Source organism: Bos grunniens, chromosome 3 (genome assembly GCF_055505025.1).
Source record: "Bos grunniens cultivar Pamir isolate PY7600 chromosome 3, Bosgru_T2T1.0, whole genome shotgun sequence".
NCBI classification, from domain to species: Eukaryota; Metazoa; Chordata; class Mammalia; order Artiodactyla; family Bovidae; genus Bos; species Bos grunniens.
In genome coordinates, this window is record NC_141167.1 from 92997068 (window position 1) to 93020713 (window position 23646).

At 36.7% G+C, this 23646-nt stretch overlaps 1 protein-coding gene across 19 annotated transcripts in view; it reads left to right on the forward strand.

The window, feature by feature from the left end:
- Positions 1 to 23646, forward strand: part of SYCP1 (synaptonemal complex protein 1) — a 144782-nt gene that overhangs the window by 59558 nt on the left and 61578 nt on the right. For 16 of the 19 annotated variants that reach the window (XM_086392007.1, XM_086392019.1, XM_086392008.1 and 13 more), the window contains 4 exons: positions 15527 to 15631; positions 16625 to 16728; positions 18359 to 18476; positions 19297 to 19367. In XM_086392007.1, the coding sequence (XP_086248133.1) occupies positions 15527 to 15631; positions 16625 to 16728; positions 18359 to 18476; positions 19297 to 19367 (398 nt within the window). The remainder of the gene's footprint in view (positions 1 to 15526; positions 15632 to 16624; positions 16729 to 18358; positions 18477 to 19296; positions 19368 to 23646) is intronic. The other 3 variants (XM_086392021.1, XM_086392017.1, XM_086392022.1) reach the window with 1 other exon arrangement.

A 23646-nucleotide genomic window follows, 5' to 3' on the forward strand; every position in this document is an offset into this window, starting at 1 on the left:
TATGATCTATCCTGGATAAGATTTCGTTTGCGCTTGAGAAAAAGATGAAATTCATTGTTTTGGGGTGAAATGTCCTATAGATATCAATTAGGTCTAACTGGTCTATTGTAGCATTTAAAGTTTGTGTTTCTTTGTTAATTTTCTGTTTAGTTGATCTGTCCATAGGTGTGAGTGGGGTATTAAAGTCTCCCACTATTATTGTGTTATTGTTAATTTCCCCTTTCATACTTGTTAGCATTTGTCTTACATATTGTGGTGCTCCTATGTTGGGTGCATATATATTTATAATTGTTATATCTTCTTCTTGGATTGATCCTTTGGTCATTATGTAGTGTCCTCCTTTGTCTCTTTTCACAGCCTTTGTTTCAAAGTCTATTTTATCTGATATGAGTATTGCTACTCCTGCTTTCTTTTTATCTCTTTGCATGGAATATCTTTATCCAGCCCTTCACTTTCAGTCTATATGTGTCCCCTGTTTTCAGGTGGGTCTCTTGTAGACAACATATATAGGGGTCTTGTTTTTGTATCCATTCAGCCAGTCTTTGTCTTTTGGTTGGGGCATTCAACCCATTTACGTTTAAGGTAATTATTGATAAGTATGATCCCGTTGCCATTTACTTTATTATTTTGGGTTTGAGCTTATACACCGTTTTTGTGTCTCCTGTCTAGAGAATATCCTTTAGCATTTGTTGGAGAGCTGGTTTGGTGGTGCTGAATTCTCTCAGCTTTTGCTTGTCTGTAAAGTTTTTGATTTCTCCTTCATATTTGAATGAGATCCTTGCTGGGTACAGTAATCTGGGCTGTAGGTTATTTTCTTTCATCACTTTAAGTATGTCTTGCCATTCCCTCCTAACCTGAAGAGTTTCTATTGAAAAATCAGCTGTTATCCTTATGGGAATCCCCTTGTGTGTTATTTGTTGTTTTTCCCTTGCTGCTTTTAATATTTGTTCTTTGTGTTTGATCTTTGTTAATTTGATTAATATATGTCTTGGGGTGTTTTGCCTTTGGTTTATCCTGTTTGGGACTCTCTGGGTTTCTTGGACTTGGGTGATTATTTCCTTCCCCATTTTAGGAAAGTTTTCAACTATTATCTCCTCAAGTATTTTCTCATGGTCTTTCTTTTTGTCTTCTTCTTCTGGGACTCCTATGATTCGAATGTTGGGGCGTTTAACATTGTCCTGGAGGTCTCTGAGATTGTCCTCATTTCTTTTAATTCATTTTTCTTTTTTCCTCTCTGATTCATTTATTTCTCCCATTCTATCTTCTAATTCACTAATCCTATCTTCTGCCTCTGTTATTCTACTATTTGTTGCCTGCAGAGTGTTTTTGATCTCATTTACTGCATTATTCATTATATATTGATTCTTTTTTATTTTTTGTAGGTCCTTGTTAAACCTTTCTTGCATCTTCTCAATCCTTGTCCCCAGGCTGTTTATCTGTGATTCCATTTTGATTTCAAGATTTTGGATCATTTTCACTATCATTATTTGGAATTCTTTATCAGGTAGATTCCCTATCTCTTCCTTTACCTGCTGGGTATTCCTCTGTCTCTTCATCTTGTTTATATTGCTGAGTTTGGGGCGTCCTTTTCTGAATTCTGGCAGTTTGTGGAGTTCTCTTTATTGTAGAGTTTCCTCACTGTGGTTGGGGTTGTACAGTGGCTTGTCAAGGTTTCCTGGTTAGGGAAGCTTGTGTTGGTGTTCTGATGGGTGGAGCTGGATTTCTTCTCTCTCTTTTCAAAGACAATGGGCTGCTTTTCTGGGTGCCTGATGTCCTATGCTGGCATTCAGAAGTTATTTTGTGGAATTTACTCAGTGTTTAAATGTTCTTTTGATGAATTTGTGGGGGAGAAAGTGGTCTCCCCGTCCTATTCCTCCGCCATCTTAGGACCGCCTCCTCCCGGCAATCTTGATTCCAGCTTGTGCTTCCTCCAGTCCAGTGTTTCTCATGATGTACTCTGCATATAAGTTATATAAGCAGGCTGACAATATACAGCCTTGACGTTCTCCTTTTCCTATTTGGAACCAGTCTGTTGTTCCATGTCCAGTTCTAACTGTTGCTTCCTGACCTGCATATAGGTTTCTTAAGAGGCAGGTCAGGTGGTCTGGTATTCCCATCTCTTGAAGAATTTTCCACAGTTTATTGTGATCCACACAAAGGCTTTGGCATAGTCAATAAAGCAGAAATAGATGTTTTTCTGGAACTCTCTTACTTTTTCTATGATCCAGCGGATGTTGGCAATTTGATCTCTGGTTCCTCTGCCTTTTCTAAAACCAGCTTGAACATCTGGAAGTTCACTGTTCACATATTGCTGAAGCCTGGTTGGAGAATTTTGAGCATTACTTTACTAGCGTGTGAGATGAGTGCAATTGTGCAGTAGTTTGAGCATTCTTTGGCATTGCCTTTCTTTGGAATTCTAGGTCTTCCCTGGTGGCTCAGAGGTTAAAAGCGTCTGCCTGCAATGTGGGAGACCTGGGTTCAATCTCTGTGTTGGGAAGATCCCCTGGAGAAGAAAATGGCAATGCACTGCAGTAGTCTTGCCTGGAGAATTCCATGGATGGAGGAGCCTCCAGGCTTCGGTCCATGGGGTAGCAAAGAGTCGGACACGACTGAGCGACTTCACTTTCACTTTCTTTGGGATTGGAATGAAAACTGATCTTTTCCAGTCCTGTGGCCAGTGCTGTTTTCCAAATTTTCTGGCATATTGAGTGCAGCATTTTCACAGCATCGTCTTTTAGGATTTGAAATAGCTCAACTGGGATTCCGTCACCTCCACTAGCTTTGTTCGTAGTGATGCTTTCTAAGGCCCACTTGACTTCACATTCCAGGATGTCTGGCTCTAGGTCAGTGATCACACCATCATGATTATCTGGGTCATGAAGATCTTTTTTGTATAGTTCTTCTGTGTATTCCTGCCACCTCTTCTTAATATCTTCTGCTTCTTTTAGGTCCATACCATTTCTGTCCTGTATTCAGCCCATCTTTGCATGAAATGTTCCCTTGTTATCTCTAATTTTGTTGAAGAGATCTCTAGTCTTTTCCATTCTGTTGTTGTCCTCTATTTCTTTGCATTGATCGTTGAGGAAGGCTTTCTTATCTCTTCTTGCTATTCTTTGGAACTCTGCATTTAGATGCTTATATCTTTCCTTTTCTCCATTGCTTTTCACTTCTTTTCACAGCTATTTTTAGGCCTCCTCAGACAGCCATTTTGCTTTTTTGCATTTGTTTTCCATGGGGATGGTCTTGATCCCTGTCTCCTGTACAATGTCACGAACCTCTGTCCATAATTCTTCAGGCGCTCTATCAGACATTGTCCCTTAAATCTATTTCTCACTTCCACTGTATAATCATAAGGGATTTGATTTAGGTCTTTTCTGAATGGTCTAGTGGTTTTCCCTCCTTTCTTCAATTTAAGTCTGAATTCGGCAATAAGGAGTTCATGAGCTGAGCCACAGTCAGCTCCTGGTCTTGTTTTTGTTGACTGTATAGAGCTTCTCCGTCTTTGGCTGTAAAGAATAGAATCAATCTGATTTTGGTGTTGACCATCTGGTGACATCCATGTGTAGAGTCTTCTCTTGTGTTGTTGGAAGAGGGTGTTTGCTATGACCAGTGCGTTCTCTTGGCAGAACTCTATTAGCCTTTGCCCTGCTTCATTCCATATTCCAAGGCCAAATTTGCCTGTTACTCCAGGTGTTTCTTGACTTCCTACTTTTGCATTCCAGTCCCCTATAATGAAAAGGACATCTTTTGGGCATGTTAGTTCTAAAAGGTCCCATAGGTCTTCATAGAACCGTTCAACTTCAGCTTCTCCAGCGTTACTGGTTGGGGCATAGACTTGGATTACTGTGATATTGAATGGTTTGCCTTGGAAAAGAACAGAGATCATTCTGTCGTTTTTGAGATTGCATCCAAGTGTTGGATTTCGGACTCTTGTTGACCATGATGGCTACTCCATTTCTTCTAAGGGATTCCTGCCCACAGTAGTACATATAATGGTCATCTGAGTTAAATTCACCCATTCTAGTCCATATTAGTTTGCTGATTTCTAGAATTTCGACGTTCACTCTTGCCATCTCCTGTTTGACCACTTCCAATTTTCCTTGATTCATGGACCTGACATTCCAGGTTCCTATGCAATATTGCTCTTTACAGCATTGCACCTTGCTTCTATCACCAGTCATATCCACAACTGGGTATTGTTTTTGCTTTGGCTCCATCCCTTCATTCTTTCTGGAGTTATTTCTCCACTGATCTCCAGTAGCATATTGGGCACCTACTGACCTGGGGAGTTCCTCTTTCAGTATCCTATCATTTTGTCTTTTCATACTGTTCTTGGGGTTCTCAAGGCAAGAATTCTGAAGTGGTTTGCCATTCCCTTTTCCAGTGGACACAATTTCATAACCATAAATCTGATCTCTTTTTTAAGAGTTTATTTTTGAAGTATAAATGACCTAAAACACTATGTTAGTTCCTTTCACACACCAGTGATTTTATATTTATAAACCTTTCAAAATGATGACTGTGATAAGTCTAGTTACAACATGTCACCACACAAAGATATTACATGGGTATTGACTATATTATCTTTCCATGTTGTGCTAGTGGTAAAGAACTGCCTGCTGGTGTAGGAGACATAAGAGATGCAGGTTTGATCCCTAGGTTATAAAGATCCATTGGAGGAGGAAATCCAGTTTTCTTGCCTGGAGAATCCCATGGACAGAGGAGCCTGGTGGGCTATAGTCCATAGGGTTGCAAAGAGTCAGACACAACTGAAGCTACTTAGCATTTATTCTCCACATTGTACATTTCATCCTGTGACTCATTTATTTGCCAGTGGAAGTTTGTACCTCTTAGTCTCCCTTGCCTATTTCTTTCAGACCCTTAAATCTGTAATCCATTTTGAATTTATTTTTGTGCATGGTGTGAGTGAGTAATCCAGTTTGATTCTTTCACATGTAGCTGTCCAGTGTTCCCCATGCCATTTATGAAAGAGGCGGTCTTCTTTCCATTGTATTTCATTTCTCTTTTGTTGTGCATTAATTATGTTATACTATGGTGGAAAGTGCCATTGGTATTTTGATAGGAATACAATGAATCTGTAGATTGCCTTAGGTAGTATGGTCATTTTAACATTAATTTTTGAGTCCATGAACATAGTGTATCTTTTTATCTTTTTTTTGGTTGGTTTCCATTTCTTTCATTAGTGACTTATAGTTTTTCAAGTAGAGATTTTTTTTCTTCTTACAATTTTTCCTTTTATTCTCTTTGATGTGATTGTAAATGGGGTTGTTTTCTTATTTTTTCCTTCAGATAGTTTGTTGTTAGTCCATAGAAATGTAACAGATTTCTGTGTATTAATTTTGTACCTCCAACTTTACTGAAATCTATGAGTTCTAGTAGGTTCTTGGTGGTGTTTTTTAGCATTTCCTGTTTATGGTATCATGTTATCTACAAACAATGACAGTTCTATTTCTTCCTTTGTAATTTGGATTCCTTTTATTTCTTTTCCTTTTATGATAGATGTGGCTAGGATTTTCAATTCTATGTTAGATAGAAGTGGTGATAGTGGGCATCCTTGTCTTATTGCTGATCTCAAAAGCAATACTTTTAGCTTTTGATCATTGAGTGTGATATTAGCTGTGGGCTTGTTATATATGGTCTTTGTTATGCTGAGGTATGTTCTGTGTATACTCACTTTCTGGATAGTTTTTAGCATAAATGGATATTGAATTTGTCAAAAACTTTTTCTGCATCTATTGAGATGATCATATGATTCTTATTCTTCAATTGGTTAATGTGGCGTATCACATTGATTTGCAGATATTGAGCCATCCTGGTATCTTTGGGATAAATCCCACTTGATCATGGTATATTTAATGTATTATTGAACCTTGTTGCTGTTCAGTTGCTCAGTTGTGTCTGACTCTTTCTGTCTCCATGGACTATAGCATGCCAGGCTTCCCTGTCCTTCACCATCTCCCGGATCTTGTTCAAACTCATGTCTATTGAGTTGGTGATACCATTCAACCATCTCATCCTCTGTCATCCCCTTCTCCTCCTGGCTTCAATCTTACCCAGCCTTAGGGTCTTTTCTAATGACTTGGCTCTTCATTTCAGGTGGCCAAAGTATTGGAGCTTCAGCTTCAGCATCAGTCCTTCCACTGAATATTCAGGATTGATTTCCTTTAGGATTGACTGTTTTGATCTTCTTGCAGTCCAAGGGACTCTCAAGAGTCTTCTCCAACACCACAGTTCAAAAGCATCAATTCTTTGGTGCTCAGCCTTCTTTGTGGTCCAGCTCTCACATCCATATGTGACTACTGGAAAAACCATAGCTTTGACTATATAGACTTGGTTTGATAATATTTTGCTGAGGATTTTTGTATCTAATTTCATCAATGCTATTGGCCTTTAATCTTCTGTTTTTGTGACTTCTTTGTCTGGTTTTGTAAATAGGGTAATACTGGCCTGGCAGAATTAGTTTGGAATAGTTCCTCCCTTTGCAGTTTTTTAGACTAGTTTGAGAAGGACAGGTTTAATTTCCGTTTAAATGTTTGGTAGAATTCATCTATGAAGCCATCTAATCCTAGACTTTTGTTTGTTGGAAATTTTTAAAATTAATAATTCAGTTTCATTACTGGTAATTGGTTGGTTTATACTTTCTATGTCTACCTGGTTTATGTTTAGAAAATTGTACATTTTTAAGGAATTTGTCATTTTCTTCTAGGATATCCATTTAATTGGCATTAAATTGTTCATAGTAATCTTTCATGATCCCTTGTATTTCTGTGGTATTGGTTGTATTTCTTTTTTATTTCTGATTTTGTTGATTTGGGCCCTCTTTTTCTCTTGATGAACCTCCTAAAGTTTATCAGCTTTATCTTTTCACATAACCGGCTCATGGCTTTGTTGATCTTTCTATTGTTGCTTTAGTCTTTCTTTAAAAATTTAGCTCTGATTTTTATGATTTTCTTTCTTCTAGTGACTTTTCTGCTTCCTTTGAGTGTTGGTTAGGTTATTTGAGGTTTTTTTTGTTGTTTCCTGTGAGGTAGACTTGTATCACTGGAGAAGGCAATGGCACCCCACTCCAGTACTCTTGTCTGGAACATCCCATGGATGGAGGAGCCTGGAAGGCTGCAGTCCATGGGGTTGCTGAGGGTTGGACACGACTGAGCGACTTCACTTTCACTTTTCACTTTCATGCATTGGAGAAGGAAATGGCAACCCACTCCAGTGTTCTTGCCTGGAGAATCCCAGGGATGGGGGAGCCTGGTGGGCTGCCGTCTATGGGATCACACAGAGTTGGACACGACTGAAATGACTTTGCAGTAGACTTGTATCACAATAAACTGCCATCTTAGAACTGAGTTTGCTGCATCTCTTAGATTTTTTGGATTGTTGTTTTTTCATTTTTATTTGTCACCATGTATTTTATGTTTTCAGTGATCCGTTGGTTGTTGGTAGCATATTGTTTAGTCTCCACATGTTTGAGAATTTTTTTCCTTTGTAGTTTTTTTCTTTGTAGTTGATTTCTAGACTCATAGTGTGGTCAGAAAAGATGCTTGATATGAATTGAATTTTCTTAAATTTACTGATAATTTTTGTGGCCTAGCATGTGGTCTATCTTGGAAAATGTTCCATATATACTTTAAAGGAAAGTATATTCTACTGATTTTGGATGGGATGTTCTTTATAAATATGTTAAGTTCATTTGGTCGAATGTGTCATTTAAGGCCATTGGTTTTTTGTCTGGATAATCTGTCTATTGATGTAAATGGGGTTTTAATGTTCCCTGTTATTGTGTTACTGTCAACTGCCCACTTTATGTCTGTGAATTTGTAGTATGTATTTAGATACTTCTATGTTGGGTACATATATATTTATAATTATTGCATCATCTTTTTGATTAATCCCTTGGTCATCATGTAATGTCCTTTGTCTTTTGTAAGAGTCTTTGTTTGATATAAGTGTTGTTACCCTGGCTTACTTTTGATTTAAATTTGCATGGAATACTTTTTTCCATCCCCTCACTTTTAGTTGTGTCTTTAGATCTGAGGTAAGTCTCTTATAGGAAGTGTATGTGTGTGTGTGTGTGTGTGTGTGTGTGTATATATAAAATATGTATGTATATATATATCTTTTTTTATGTTCACTCAGATACTTTTTGTCTTTTGTTCGGAGAATTTAGTCCCTTAGTCCATTTCACTTAAAGTGATGATTATTAGGTATGTTCTTATTGACATTTAAAATATATTTTTTTGTTTTTTTCAAAGTTAAACAGGTTTATTTTGTAAAACCTATCAGAGCTTTCTTTTTTGTTGTTGTTGAAGTATAGTTGATTTTATAGATTGTGCTACTTTGAGGTGTACAGCAAAGTGATTAGTTTTTTTCAGATTATATTCCATTGTAGGTTATTATAAGATATTGAATATAATTCCACGTGCTATACAGTATATCCTGTTGATTATCTGTTTTGTTTGTAGTAGCTTGTATTTGTTAACCTCCTACCCCTAATTTGTCTCTCCCACTTCCTTCTCCTCTATGGTAACTCTGTTTGCTTTCTACATTTGTGAGTATGTTTCTGTCTTGTATATACATTCATTTGTATTATTTTTTAAAAGCCACATATAAGTCATATGATATTTGTAGTTCTCTGACTTTTTTACTAAGGTCCATTCATATTGCAGCAGATGGCAGTATTTCATTCTTTTTTATGGCTGAGTAGTGTGTGTGTGTGTGTGTGTGTGTGTGTAGACATCTCTTAATCCAATCATCTATTGATGGGCACTTGAGTTGCTTCTGGGTTTCCTTGGCTGTTGTAAATAGGGTGGCTGTAAAGATTGGAGTGCATATATCTTTTTGAGTTTGTGTTTTAGTTTTTTTGGATATGTGCCCAGAGTGGAATTGCTTCAACATTTGGTAACTTTTAGTTTTTAAAGGAACCTCCATACTGTTTTGCATAGTGGCTGCCTCAGTTTATTCCCACCAAAGGTGTACCAGGGTTCTCTTTTCTCTACATCCTTTCCAACATTTGTTATTTGTAGACTTTTTGGTGACAGCTATTCTCATAGTTGTGAGGTGATATTTAGTTGTGTTTTTGATTTGCATTTCCCTAGTAATAAGTTATGTTGAGCATTTTTTCATGTGCCTGTTAGCCATTTGGACACATTCTTTGGAAAAATGATTATACAGGTCTTCTGTCCATTTTATGATTTGACTGGTATGATATTGTGTTCTATGAGCTGTCTGTATCTTTTGAATATTAACGTATTGTCAGTCTATCATTTGCAAATACTTTCTTCTATTTTGTAGGTTGTCTTTTTGTTTACTAGATGGTTTCTTTTCCTATGCAAAAGCTTTTAAGTTTACTTGGGTTTCATCTATTTATTTTTGCTTTTTTTGCCTTAGGGGCTGATCCAAGAAAATATTACTTATGATTTATGTCAAAAAGTATCCTGCCTATGTTTTCCTCTAGGAATTTTATAGTTTCTAGTCTTACATTTAGGTTTTAATCCATTTTGCATTATTTTTATATATGGTGTTAGAGAATATTTCGAACTTCATTATTTCACATGTAGTTGTCCAGTTTTCCCAGCACCAAAGAGACTGCCTTTTCTCTTTTGACCCTTTTATTATAGCTTAATTGACAATAGGTGTGTGGATCTATTTCTGAGTTCCCTATTTTGTTTCATTCATCTGTGTGTCTAGTTTTGTGCCAGTACCATACTGTTTTGATTACTTAGCTTTGTAATATCATCTGAAGTCATTGAGGATGTACCTCCAGCTTTGTTCTTTTTTTTTGCCCCCAGGATTTCTTGACAACTCATGGTCTTTTGTGGCTCTCTATATATTCTAGGATTACTTGTTTTAGTTCTGTAAAAAATGTAATGGGTGTTTTGATAGGGATTGTATTAAATCTGTAGATTGCATTGGATGATATGGTCATATTAATAACAATAATTCTTCCAATCTAAAAAGCATTTCTTTTTTTTAAAGTATTTTTAATTGGAGGATAATTGCTTTATAATTTTGTGTTGGTTTCTATTGTACAACAATGTGAATCAGCCATAAATATACATATATTCCCTCCCTCTTGAATCTCCCTCTTGCCCTTCCCGTTCCACCTCTCTATGTTGTCAAAAATCACTGGGCTGAGCTCCCTGTATTACACAGCAGCTTCCTATTACACATGGTAGTGTATATATTTCAGTGTTACTCTCTCAATTTGTCCCATTGTCTCCTTCTTCTGATGTGTCCACGGGTTCATTCTCTATGTCTGTGTCTCCATCACTGCCCTACACATAGGTTCATCAGTACCATTTTCTAGATTCCATATATATGTGTTAATATTTATTTTTCTCTTTCTGACTTACTTCACTCTGTATAAAGGCTCTAGGTTCATCCATCTCAGTTCAACTGACTGAAATTCATTCCTTTTTATGACTGAGTAATATTCCATTGTATATATACCACAATTTCTTTATCCATACTTCTGTCGATGGACATCTAGGTTGCTTCCATGTCCTGGCTATTGTAAATAGTGCTGCAGTGAACATGGGGGTACATGTGTCTTTCTGAATTATGAGTCTATGAGGATATCTTCCCAGTAGTGGGATTTCTGGGTCATGTGGTATTAATAGTTATATTTCTAGGTTTTTAAGGAATCTCCATACTGTTTTTCATAGTGGCTGTGCTGCTGCTGCTAAGTCACCTCAGTCATGTCCGACTCTGTGTGACCCCATAGATGGCAGCCCACCAGGCTCCCCCGTCACTGGGATTCTCCAGGCAAGAACACTGGAGTGGGTTGCTATTTTCTTCTCCAATGGATGAAAGTGAAAAGTGAAAGGGAAGTCATTCAGTCATGTCTGACTCTTTGTGGCCCCATGGACTGCAGCCCACCAGGCTCCTCCATCCATGGGATTTTCCAGGCAAGAGTACTGGAGTGGGGTGCCATAGCCTTCTACCTCATAATGGCTGTATCAATTTATATTTCCACCAACAGTGTAAGAGGGTTCTCTTTTCTCCACATCCTCTGTAGCATTTATTGTTTTTAGAATTTGATGATGATGACCATTCTGACTGCTGTGTGGTAACACCTCATTGTGGTTTTGATTTGATTTTCTCTAACAATGAAGCAAAAAGCAAAGGAGAAAAGGAAAGATATAAACATCTGAATGCAGAGTTCCAAAGAATAGCAAGAAGAGATAAGAAAGCCTTCTTCAGCGATCAGTGCAAAGAAATAGAGGAAAACAACAGAATGGGAAAGACTAGGGATCTCTTCAAGAAAATCAGACATACCAAAGGAACATTTCATGCAAAGATGAGCTCGATAAAGGACAGAAATGGTATGGACCTAACAGAAGCAGAAGATATTAAGAAGAGATGGCAAGAATACACAGAAGAACTATACAAAAAAGATCTTCACGACCCAGATAATCACAATGGTGTGATCACTGACCTAGAGCCAGACATCCTGGAATGTGAAGTCAAGTGGGCCTTAGAAAGCATCACTACGAACAAAATAGTGGAGGTGATGGAATTCCAGTTGAGCTATTCCAAATTGTGAAAGATGATGCTGTGAAAGTGCTGCACTCAATATGCCAGCAAATTTGGAAAACTCAGCAGTGGCCACGGGACTGGAAAAGGTCAGTTTTCATTCCAATCCCAAAGAAAGGCAATACCAAAGAATGCTCAAACTACCGCACAATTGTACTCACCTCACACGCTAGTAAAGTAATGCTCAAAATTCTCCAAGCCAGGCTTCAGCAATATGTGAACCGTGAACTTCCTGATGTTCAAGCTGGTTTTAGAAAAGGCAGAGGAACCAGAGATCAAATTGCCAACATCCGCTGGATCATCGAAAAAGCAAGAGAGTTCCAGAAAAACATCTATTTCTGCTTTATTGACTATGCCAAAGCCTTTGACTGTGTGGGTCACAATAAACTGTGGGAAATTCTGAAAGAGATAGGAATACCAGACCACCTGATCTGCCTCTTGAGAAATTTGTATGCAGGTCAGGAAGCAACAGTGAAAACTGGACATGGAACAACAGACTGGTTCCAAATAGGGAAAGGAGTTCGTCAAGGCTGTATATTGTCATCCTGCTTATTTAACTTATATGCAGAGTACATCATGAGAAATGCTGAACTAGAAGAACACAAGCTGGAATCAAGATTGCCGGGAGAAATATCCATAACCTCAGATATGCAGATGACACCACCCTTATGGCAGAAAGTGAAGGGGAACTAAAAAGCATCTTGATGAAATTCAAAGTGGAGAGTGAAAAAGTTGGCTTAAAGCTCAACATTCAGAAAACGAAGATCATGGCATCCGGTCCCACCACTTTATGGGAAATAGATGGGAAAACAGTGGAAACAGTGTCAGACTGTATTTTTCTGGGCTCCATAATCACTATAGATGGTAACTGCAGCCATGAAATTAAAAGACGCTTACTCCTTGGAAGGAAAGTTATGACCAACCTAGACAGCATATTCAAAAGCAGAGACATTACTTTGCCAACAAAGATCCATCTAGTCAAGGCTATGGTTTTTCCTGTGGTCATGTATGGATGTGAGAGTTGGACTGTGAAGAAGGCTGAGTGCCGAAGAATTGATGCTTTTGAACTGTGGTGTTGGAGAGGACTCTTGAGAGTCCCTTGGACTGCAAGGAGATCCAACCAGTCCATTCTGAAGGAGATCAGCCCTGGGATTTCTTTGGAAGGAATGATGCTAAAGCTGAAACTCCAGTACTTTGGCCACCTCACGCGAAGAGTTGACTCATTCGAAAAGACTCTGATGCTGGGAGGTATTGGGGGCAGGAGGAGAAGGGGACGACAGAGGATGAGATGGCTGGATGGCATCGCTGACTTGATGAACGTGAGTCTGAGTGAACTCCGGGAGTTGGTGATGGACAGGGAGGCCTGGCGTGCTGCGATTCATGGGGTCGCAGTGTAAGTGGGGTTTTAAAGTCCACTACGATTATTGTGTTACTGTTGATTTTCCCTTTTATGTCTGTTAGTGTTTGCCTTGTGTATTGAGATGTTACTATCAGTTCGGTTCAGTCACTCAGTCGCGTCTGACTCTGTGACCCCATGAACCACAGCATGCCAAGCCTCCCTGTCCATCACCAACTCCCGGAATCCACCCAAGCCCATGTCCATTGAGTCGGTGATGCCATCCAACCATCTCATCCTCTGTCGTCCCCTTCTCCTCCTGCCCTCAATCTTTCCCAGCATCAGGGTCTTTCCCTGAGAGTGTACTGGAGGATTTGATTCTGTGCTAGTGAGGACTGGGTGTGTAGGTTGAGCAGCTGTTTGGATCACAGGGACCCTGGCAATGCCAAGTATGCAGGGAAATCTGGTTACTACAAGCACAGGAGATATGACCCTATTAGGGATTTTTCTAACCTATGGTATCTCTGCCCCAGTGGGGATCAAGCATGGAGATGGCACAGCTACTTGGATTGCAGGGACCCTGGCGGTGCCAGGTGTGCAGGGAAGATGGTGACTATGGGCAGAGGAGATACAGCATTTTAGGATTTGTTTCTAGTCTCTGGCTGCTTTGCCTCCAGTAAGGATCAAACTTGGAGGTGGCACAGTTGCTTGGATCGTGGGGACCTTCATGATGTTATGTGTCTAGGGATGCCAGTGGCCAAGGTGCAGGAGATATAGTACTATTATTAACAGAATCTTTTTCTAGCCTTTGGCAGCTGGACTTTCAAAGGGCCTCCCTGGCTGGTCCTTGTCTATTGTTTGACATATCAGGCACTCAAAGGGCCACCCTCTCTGGGCTCTTTCTCTATTGGTCAGCTGCTGGCACTTGCGTGTGGGGAGAGGGGCTACAGTGATGGCTCCACCGTCTGCTCCTAACTCAGCAGTAGTGCCCTGCTTCCTGGTTTTGCTCCAAAGGTATTCCACACTCTGATCTACTCCCTCCTGTCCCTTTGGGCCGTCTCCCCACAGTCAACAGCAGTCCTCACCCTGGGATTGCTCTCTAATCACTGTGCTCCAGCTCCCAGCCACCATACATTCCGGTGGGCTTGCATTCCTGTCTGGGCTATGTAAGGCTGTGGCATGGATTGTCTGTGTGGTTCTTACTCCATTCAGACTGTCACAGATCAGCCGCTTCACTCTCCAACAGCCTCAATTGCCCCTGTGTGAGGTCCTCACCCCTGCTTCCGCTCCCCTACTCCGTGGGTGCAGGTCCAGTCCTGCTCTCTCTCCTCCTCTTTTTCCCTTTTCTTCCTTCATCCTGTTGATTTTTGCATGATTCCAGTGGTCAGGGACTCCTGCCAGTTTCAGCTGGTGCTTTGCAAGGTCTTCTGCATCTGAAGAGGTATTCCTGATGTATCTTTGAAGAGAGATGCATTCTACATTTGACTACTCCTTTGCCACTTGTCTTTCTGTCTGTATGAGTCTTGGCTAACAAACACATGAAAAGATGCTCAACATCACTCATTATCAGAGAAATGCAAATCAAGACCACTATGAGGTACCATTTCACACCAGTCAGAATGGCTGTGATCCAAAAGTCTACAAATAATAAATGTTGGAGAGGGTGTGGAGGAAAGGGAACCCTCTTACACTGTTGGTGGGAATGCAAACTAGTACAGCCACTATGGAGAACAGTGTGGAGATTCCTTAAAAAACTGGAAGTAGAACTGCCTTATGATCCAGCAATCCCACTGCTGGGCATACACACTGAGCAAACCAGAAGGGAAAGAGACACGTGTACCCCAATGTTCATCGCAGCACTGTTTATAATAGCCAGGACATGGAAGCAACTTAGATGTCCATCAGCAAATGAATGGATAAGAAAGCTGTGGTACATATACACAATGGAGTATTACTCAGCCATTAAAAAGAAAACATTTGAATCATTTCTAATGAAGTGGATGAAACTGGAGCCTATTATACAGAGCAAAGTAAGCCAGAAGGAAAAACACCAATACAGTATACTAACGCATATATATGGAATTTAGAAAGATGATAACAATAACCCTGTGTACGAGACAGCAAAAGTGACGCTGATGTATGGAACAGTCTTATGGACTCTATTGGAGAGGGAGAGGGTGGGAAGATTTGGGAGAATGGCATTGAAACATGTAAAATATCATGTATGAAACAAGATGCCAGTCCAGGTTCAATGCACGATACTGGATGCTTGGGGCTGGTGCACTGGGACGACCTGGAGGGATGGTATGGGGAGGGAGGAGGGTTCAGGAGGGGGAGCACATGTATACCTGTGATGGATTCATTTTGATGTTTGGCAAAACTAATACAATTATGTAAAGTTTAAAAATAAAATTTAAAAAAAAAAAAAGAAAAAAAAAACTTACAGGGCTCTGTCCATTAAGTCCTGTCATCATATTTAGTTTTGGAATTTACTTAATGACTTGTTTTCTCTTTTTAAAAAATTTTAACCAAAGAGAAAGTCATAATTCTCTTCACAACTATATTTGAGAAGTTTGATTATTTTGAATGTGTGTATGCTTTGGTTATCATGATTCGTTAATGTTCTTAAAATAGGCAGAAAAACAAAAGCTTTTAGATGAGAAGAAACAATTTGAGAAGATTGCTGAAGAATTAAAAGAAGCAGAACAAGAACTAACTGGGCTTCTCCAAACCAGAGAGGTTCGTTTAAAAAGGATACATTTTTTTCTTTCAAGTGTTTTACTAGTAGGGTACAGATTTACATTGTAGATTATATGGCTGTTAGATTTGCACAAGATTGCTTCACAAAATTCCTCTTGAACATGTGTTTCTGCTGTATTTAATTCCTCTTGAACATGTGTTTCTGCTGTAATTGATTTAAAACAAAACCTCCATATTATAATGAGGCAGAGAAATGTCAACATTTAAGATACCAATAATATAAGCATGGCTTATAATAATACATTTCTTGATGTCTTATAAGTATTTATTAATTGATACTTTTAATTTTAGCTTTTATTAAGTTCTTAGTTTATAGTTTTCATGTTATAGTTTTAGAATGTCTTTTATTTTTAAAAAGTGTTTTCAGTTTATTATAGTATTAACATTGTAATTGTCTTTCTAACATAATAAGAGCAGCTTACTTTTCTGATATTGCTTGATTTCATTAACTAATATATTTTTTCTTAATAATGATATTTCAGTTGAAATTTATTACTTGGTAGTATAAAACAGACAACAGTATTTTATAATATTCCCTAGTGGCTCAGATGGTAAAAGCATCTGCCTACAATGCGGGAGACCTGGGTTCGATCCCTGGGTTGGGAAGATCCACTGGAGAAGGAAATGGCAACCCGCTCCAGTATTCTTGCCTGGAAAACCTCATGGACGGAGGAGCCTGGCAGGCTACAGTCCATGGGGTCGCAAAGAGCTGGACACGACTGAGCCACTTCACTTCACTTCAAGTATAATTTTACTGGTTGAGCTTCAGAATATGAAAATGAAATTTACTTTTAGTATTGCATTTGTCATTGCTCACTGTATTGAAATTATAATGACTATGGCATTAAATCAATTTAAAAATTTTGACATATTTTTTACCAAGTATATAACTTGCTTACATAGAGTGACCATACTTCTTAAGTGAGAAAATTGTAAAAGCGTTTGCTGTGATAATATGTGTTTATTTTCCAGAAAAAAGTACATGATTTGGAAATACAGTTAACTGCCATTGCAACAAGTGAACAGCATTATTCAAATCAGGTTAAAGAGCTGAAAACTGAGCTTGAAAATGAGAAGTATGTTTTCTATCTATAAAGTAGTTTGTGTGTTCAATTCCTAAACTTTCTGTAGTATTATAAAATATTAACTACTTTTCACTGTAGTTAATACTAAATTAGTAAATTATGTATAATGCTTTTTTGAATAGGCTTAAAGTTTTTATTTCTGATTAAAGATCAAAATAATTTATCAATTTCATTGTTAAAGAAACTATGTATTATTGACATAAGAGTATATCACAAACTTGAGAACTATATTAGAAGTGTGATATATATTTTTTGGAGATTATTTAGTTTCTTATAAAAATAATCATTTGTAGTTCTAGCTGTAGTTTTTTTGGTTGTTTTACTAAATTACTTTGTAGGTTTGAATTGATGAAATGACAGAAATACAAATTCATCTCTTATATTGTCCAAGCATAATATTTAGTTGCTTCACTTACTTAGTAAATTTAATTTCTAGAGAAAATAGGAGGAAATAATTGTTGTGTTGTCACTCAGGGAGAACTAAATTCAAGGAGGCAGTCTAGTGGAGAGCATAATTTTTGTGTTCTGGTTTTTCAACTCTAGATAAAAATAAGAAATAAACAATTTACTCAGCATCTTGTCACTTCTCTTTCAGCTCCCATTCCCAGCTTCTGGTACTTTTCAACAATACTTTTGTAGGGGCTCTGGGTAAAATTCATCTGTTAACCAAAGTCCTTTTTAACGAATTAACTGATTAATATAAATTTGTGTTATCCTTGGTATATTTGTTCTTTCAACTTTTCATTTTTTAATTAAAACACTTTGATGAGTTTCCAGCATCAGTAAGTCGGAGATATAGGTGCTTCTGAAATCATTCCATGAGCCACACACTTCCCTTCCCTCATTTAAAATTGATCCTGGCTGCAACTAGTGATAGTAGTAATCTCTCTTCTGATGTAGAATATTTGAGACCTTGTAAGTGTTGTGCATATGCATATATTTTATTTATCTTAATGAAAATATTAATACTCATTTAAATGATTTTGTAATATTTAATTAAATCATTAATGTCTCATGTAATACTTAAATCATCAGAAGTTTGAAATAGTTTCTAAGAGACAGCCTGTTAGAAAGAAAATATGTAAAAAATAATGTGGTTTTCAAAATTTATGGAAAGGTGAAGGGGGAAGCATTACGGGAAGTATGCTAGGAAATATATGACATCTCAAAAAACTTATTATAGAAAAATTTCAAATACATACAGTGTTAAAAGAGGGAATAATGTAATGAAACAGCATATACTTACTGTGCATACATGCATGTGTGCCTGCTGAGTCACCTCAGTTGGGTCTGACTCTGCAACTGTTATGGACTGTAGCCTGCCAGGCTCCTCTGTCCATGGGATTCTCCAGGCAAGAATACTGGAGTGGGGTACCATGCCCTCCTTTAAGTGATCTTGATCAAACCCCTGTTGGGCGGGTTCTTTACCACTAGCACCGCTTAGGAAGCCCATATACCTATCACTCAGCCTCAAAAATTCTTTACTAAAAGCCAATCTTGTTTCATTTGTAGCCCCAGCCCTTCCTTTCTTTCCCCTAAGATTATTTTGGATAAAATTCTATATTATATAATTTTATGTGTAAATATTTTGGTATGATATGTTGTTTTTAAAAAAAAATAGGCTGAAGAATACTGAACTAACTGCAAGCTGCAACAGGCTTTCACTGGAAAACAAAGAACTAGCACAAGAAACAAGTGATATGGCCCTGGAACTCAAGAAACAACAAGAAGACATTAATGTGAGTTGAAAAAGAAAGTATCATTGACAATTTTCTTACTGTAAAATTAGGGGCTTAGAATAGATTACCACTGAAGATTCTTTCAGCTTTAAAAGTCTGATTATCTTAGATTATCTGATTATCTTTTTCTTCTAAATACTTTGTTTTAGAAGAAAAATACGCATATTGATCCTCAGTGGTAATAAAAGGCAACAGAAGATGGAGGCTCCCTATTGATAAAGTTATTCTAATTTGAAGCATCAAGATTTTTATAAATATTTTAATAAAATATTCAAGTATTTGTTAGCAAATAATATAAGACACTGTGGAACATATAGTGATAAATAAAATATCATCCTCCCTCTTTAGGAGTTTATGACTCAATGAAAAAGTGCTTAAAATATCATATGTATTATTTTGGAGACCAAGTGCTATCAGAATTCACAGGATCACCTCGGCCTTGGGGAAAGAGAAGCCTTCAGAAGAATATAGCATTAAGTTTTGCCTTAAAAAAGTCAGTAATTATGAGCTCAGTAGGTGCAATGAGTGGAAAAGCATTCCTTAAAGCCATAACAATATGTACAGAGGACACAAGTCTCAAAGTATCAGTGGGAAACAGCAAGTAAGACTTATTTTTTTAGCTAGTATTAATACATAGATATTAGGGAATAGAGTAAGACTGGAAAAGTTGTGTGGCATTATACAAGTTAAATAACCCATTCTCTTGTTTTATTTATAACTAAATGAATTTTAAGATAGATAAAGATCTTAAATGTTAGTTTCAATTTTATTTCTGTTGAAGCAAACTAATTAATATAAACAACACTGATTATTTCTTTAGAATAGCAAAAGGCAAGAAGAAAGGATGTTGAAACAAATAGAACATCTGGGAGAGACAGAAACACAATTAAGGCAAGACTAATGCATTGGCCTTTTTGACTAGCCAAAAATAGTATTTCTTTTCTATTAACTTGTAGTTAATTTAGATTAATTTTATGTTTAATATAGAATAAAGTAAAAAATTAGACTTAAATTACTATTTTGGAATACTGCTTAAAAATAAAATTGTAATAATGCCTATTTTATACTTAGTTTGAAATAATGATATTAGATACAGAAATTAATTTTAAAATATCATAAATTTCCTAATAATTAATATTTCAGAAAGTACACTAATCATATGTCAGAGCACTTAGAAGAGATATTTTAAAACTCTAATATTATTTTAAGTATTTTCTGTTTTTCTTGGTGTTATCACAATCATCTACTTTAATACCTGTATGCCAGTCAGTCAAGAGGATATAGCATTATTTTAATTCAGATATTTACATTTTACAGTTTTTCACTTTCATAAATAATACTGTAGTAAATGTTTTGGCACATACAGATTTTTTCTTAAAGTATAAATTTCAAGTGTGAATTTATTGAGTAATTTATTTCAATTACTTTTGATAGACAAATGATTTCTGATAGGTTCTATCATTTGTAAAGTATGCAGTACAACCAATGTTTTATGAAAATGCTGGTTATAAAAACAATTACTTTTGGTTATTATCATTTATTTATTTATTTGATGATATAATAGAAATAACTTATAGTTCTTAGGATTTATAATTTTCATTGTTTTGGGTAAACTTTGGAATTTTTTGTGTGCTTGCTAGATTTTCTTCTTTCTAAATTGCCTGTATCTATTGCCTATAATTGGAGAAGGCAATGGCACCCCACTCCAGTACTCTTGCCTGGCAAATCCCATGGACAGAGGAGCCTGGTGGGCTGCAGTCCATGGGGTTGCTAAGAGTTGGACACGACTGAGCAACTTCACTTTCATGCATTGGAGAAGGAAATGGCAACCCACTCCAGTGTTCTTGCCTGGAGAATCCCAGGGATGGGGGAGCCTGGTGGGCTGCCGTCTGTGGAGTCGCACAAAGTCAGACACGACTGAAGCGACTTGGCAGCATTGCCTATAATATTTTGAGATCTTGACTGTTTTCTTACTGATTTAGTCAAGCTTTTAAAAACATATTAATCCTTTATCTTGTTTTATTTACAGCACATATTTTCCCTAACCTGTTGTTTTCCTACTGTGGGTAATTATTTTGTCATACAGAATTAAAAAAAATTTTTTTTATTAAATCTAAAATGCTTTCTTTTTGAAATTTTTTCCCATTGCTTTTGTAAATTTATAAATAATTTATAAATATTATATGTAAATAATTTGTGAATTTATATAGAAATATATATTATATAAATAATTTATAAATTTATAAATGAACTTAGAAGTTTTTTTTTTCCTGTCTGAAATCAAATATTAATATTTTCTTTAGTTATTTAAAAAATTGATATATTGATATTTAGTTTACCTTTCTCTTTTTCAAATAATAAATTAATAAAATCATTTCAAATAATAAAATCATTTCAAGTATCAATTTACTTCTGACACTACTGTAGATCTGTGACCTGGTTTTTGATATGCAATTTATCATGTTTATTATTTTCTAAATAACCTGTTTTTTTTACTTTCATTAGCAAATTTAATGATGTGATAATCTTTCTCAAATTTACAAATGTACAATATATTTATAGTATTACCTTCAGAGAGGTTCAGTGCAAAGATATACATATAGTACAAGGTGATAATTATTTGTAAAAATATGAGATGAGTAAACAAGGCATACAAGGCAGTGTTTCTACAAACAGTACCAACTACAGGAGTACAGGGGAAAAAATATATTCTTTTAATAAAGTACTGAATGTTAATTTTTTTCATCTGTTTGTAAAAAAAAAAAATGTGCAAAAGTCTGTTTCTAATTATTCCCTAAATAGCCAGCACAGCTATGCCTCTGAGTCTTCTGTAACAAAAGAAGACTTAAATTAAAATAATGCTATATCCTCTTGACTGACTGTCATACAGGCATTAAAGTAGATGATTGTGATAACACCAAGAAAAACAGAAAAACAAAATCCTAAACAATCCTAAACAATTCGCGGTGTCTTTAATATCATCTGTAGCCTGTAGTTGCACTATAGCCTGGAGTTGAGCCTTTTTTCCAAGAAACCTTAGCAGCATTGACCTTTGGTTCATTCTCCATCTTGGAATAGAATGGATTTTCAAAGTTGACACTTTGTTTTGGTTTTTGTTTGAAGATATTTCATTTTGTTAGCTGCGTTTCATCAGGACTTGAGGGAGTTGGCTTTGTGTCTGAACCCTGTTCAGCAGGGTTAATGGGACTTCCATAGTTTTTGTTATACACTGTTCCAGATTCAGTTACCGGGGTTGTTGTTGGCTGAGCTGCTGTGATAGTAGTGTCCTTGGAGGCATACATCAGGTTCCCAAATATTATGGGTGGCTTCCTGATGTCTGTGGCAAAATGTTCCCTCATTCCCAGCAATCTGTCAATAGCAGACTCAGGCCCCAAACCAGTTACTCTAATATCCATATTAACATCATCCCCTGATCTGAAGGTCACCCCATTTCCATTTTCAGAGGATTTGAGACTGCTTAAGCTTGACAGCTTGGGCAGATAAGACAAAAGGGAGCCGGTTTTCTGATAGTGGAAAAATCCTAAAGCGGCTAAAGCAGCAATTCTGATGATCAGGATGATTGTCAACAGCATGGACGCGTTAGTTCCTGGAGGAATACCTTGTGAAAGTCCCATTCCACAATATCCTCCCACGTAGCCACTAGAACACTTGCATTTCCACGTAGCCACTAGAACACTTGCATTTGGGGAGGTTATTCTCATAAAAATAGCTGCTTCCTCCATTCATACACCTGCATGGAGGGGGCATAGTGACAGCACTTACAATGGACCCTGAAACATCAGCTAAAGGGTCCAAAGCTTCAGCAACCCATTGATCAATAAACAGACACACAGATACAGATCTATAGATGCCTGATAGACAGCTGATAGGAGATCTTATTTTCTAAGACCTTCAAAATTACCTTGCTAAAGATTGTAATATTGCACATACTTCCCCGGTAGGTAGCTCTGGGATAGAGTTTTTATATTTCCAGTTTCCTTTTAATCCATTAGTAATTTAGATGATTTACATATATTTGGGGGCTCTTGCTTGTACTTATATTCTGATGTATTAAGTTTTGATTTAGGTTTTATTAAAGAATGTGGTCATTAAAACTTAACTGTTGTAAATTATTTGATATTTCCTTAGACCTAGTATGTCTCCCTCATAGGACTGTTTGGGCATTACGTGAGGAAATATGAATAAAGCACTGAGCACAGTGCCTGATACTTAACTGTTACTATTTTCCATATTTGGAAAGTCATCTTTTATTATGTTTCTAAGGATTACTTTTGTCTTATATGCTTACTTTTCTTCTTCAGAAGTTTACAGGTTAAATCTGTGATTAAGCCACTAAACATTTTGGGGATGAAAAGTGAAAACATATTTAGAGAAAGGCTACTTTTTATCTAAGAGAATTGGAATTATTTGGATAATATCTTTTTGTACATCTACCTACTCTATGGATTTACAGAACTCTAAGTAATATATTTAGGAAAAGTAAGAATGTGCCAATTAAAGATTTAAAACTCAAAGAGTAAGCATCCTAGACTCAGTTTTTATAAGGCCGGTTATTTCACATGATTGATTACTAGTCCATGCATTCACATTTGACTTAGTAACATATCAGCTGTAACAATAAGAGAGTCTACAATTAGAAATAGCTTTAAATATTCTTCTGAGACAAAGTACTGTTGTTTCCATGCACAGCAGATAGCTTTTTAAAAAAAGTTTGAAAGGATTATATGTGCATATGGTGTAAAGATCAAAGAAACAAAGGGATATGAGGCAAGAAAACTATCTTTCTTGCCTTTTGTCTTCTGCTATCCAGTTTTCCTCTCCAGAGGTAGCATGGTTTCCTGTGTATGTTTCTGTGAAATACTCTATACATACATAAGCATACATGTATATGCAAATATCACAGTCATACAGTTCTTCATTAAAATCACCTGTATATATGTCCCTTATTTATTTGTACAGCATTATGACTATGTCTTAGAATGATGACTAAGAAAACAGGAAAGTGAAATCTTGACTTAAATAAGAAATAAGTTTTTCTATCTTGAAGTTTCTTTTTATGTAAAAATAACTATAAAGATCTAAATAATTTCAAAGTAAATGTATAAATTAATTTAAATTTAGGAGTAGAAGTGTATATACTGATGCATGA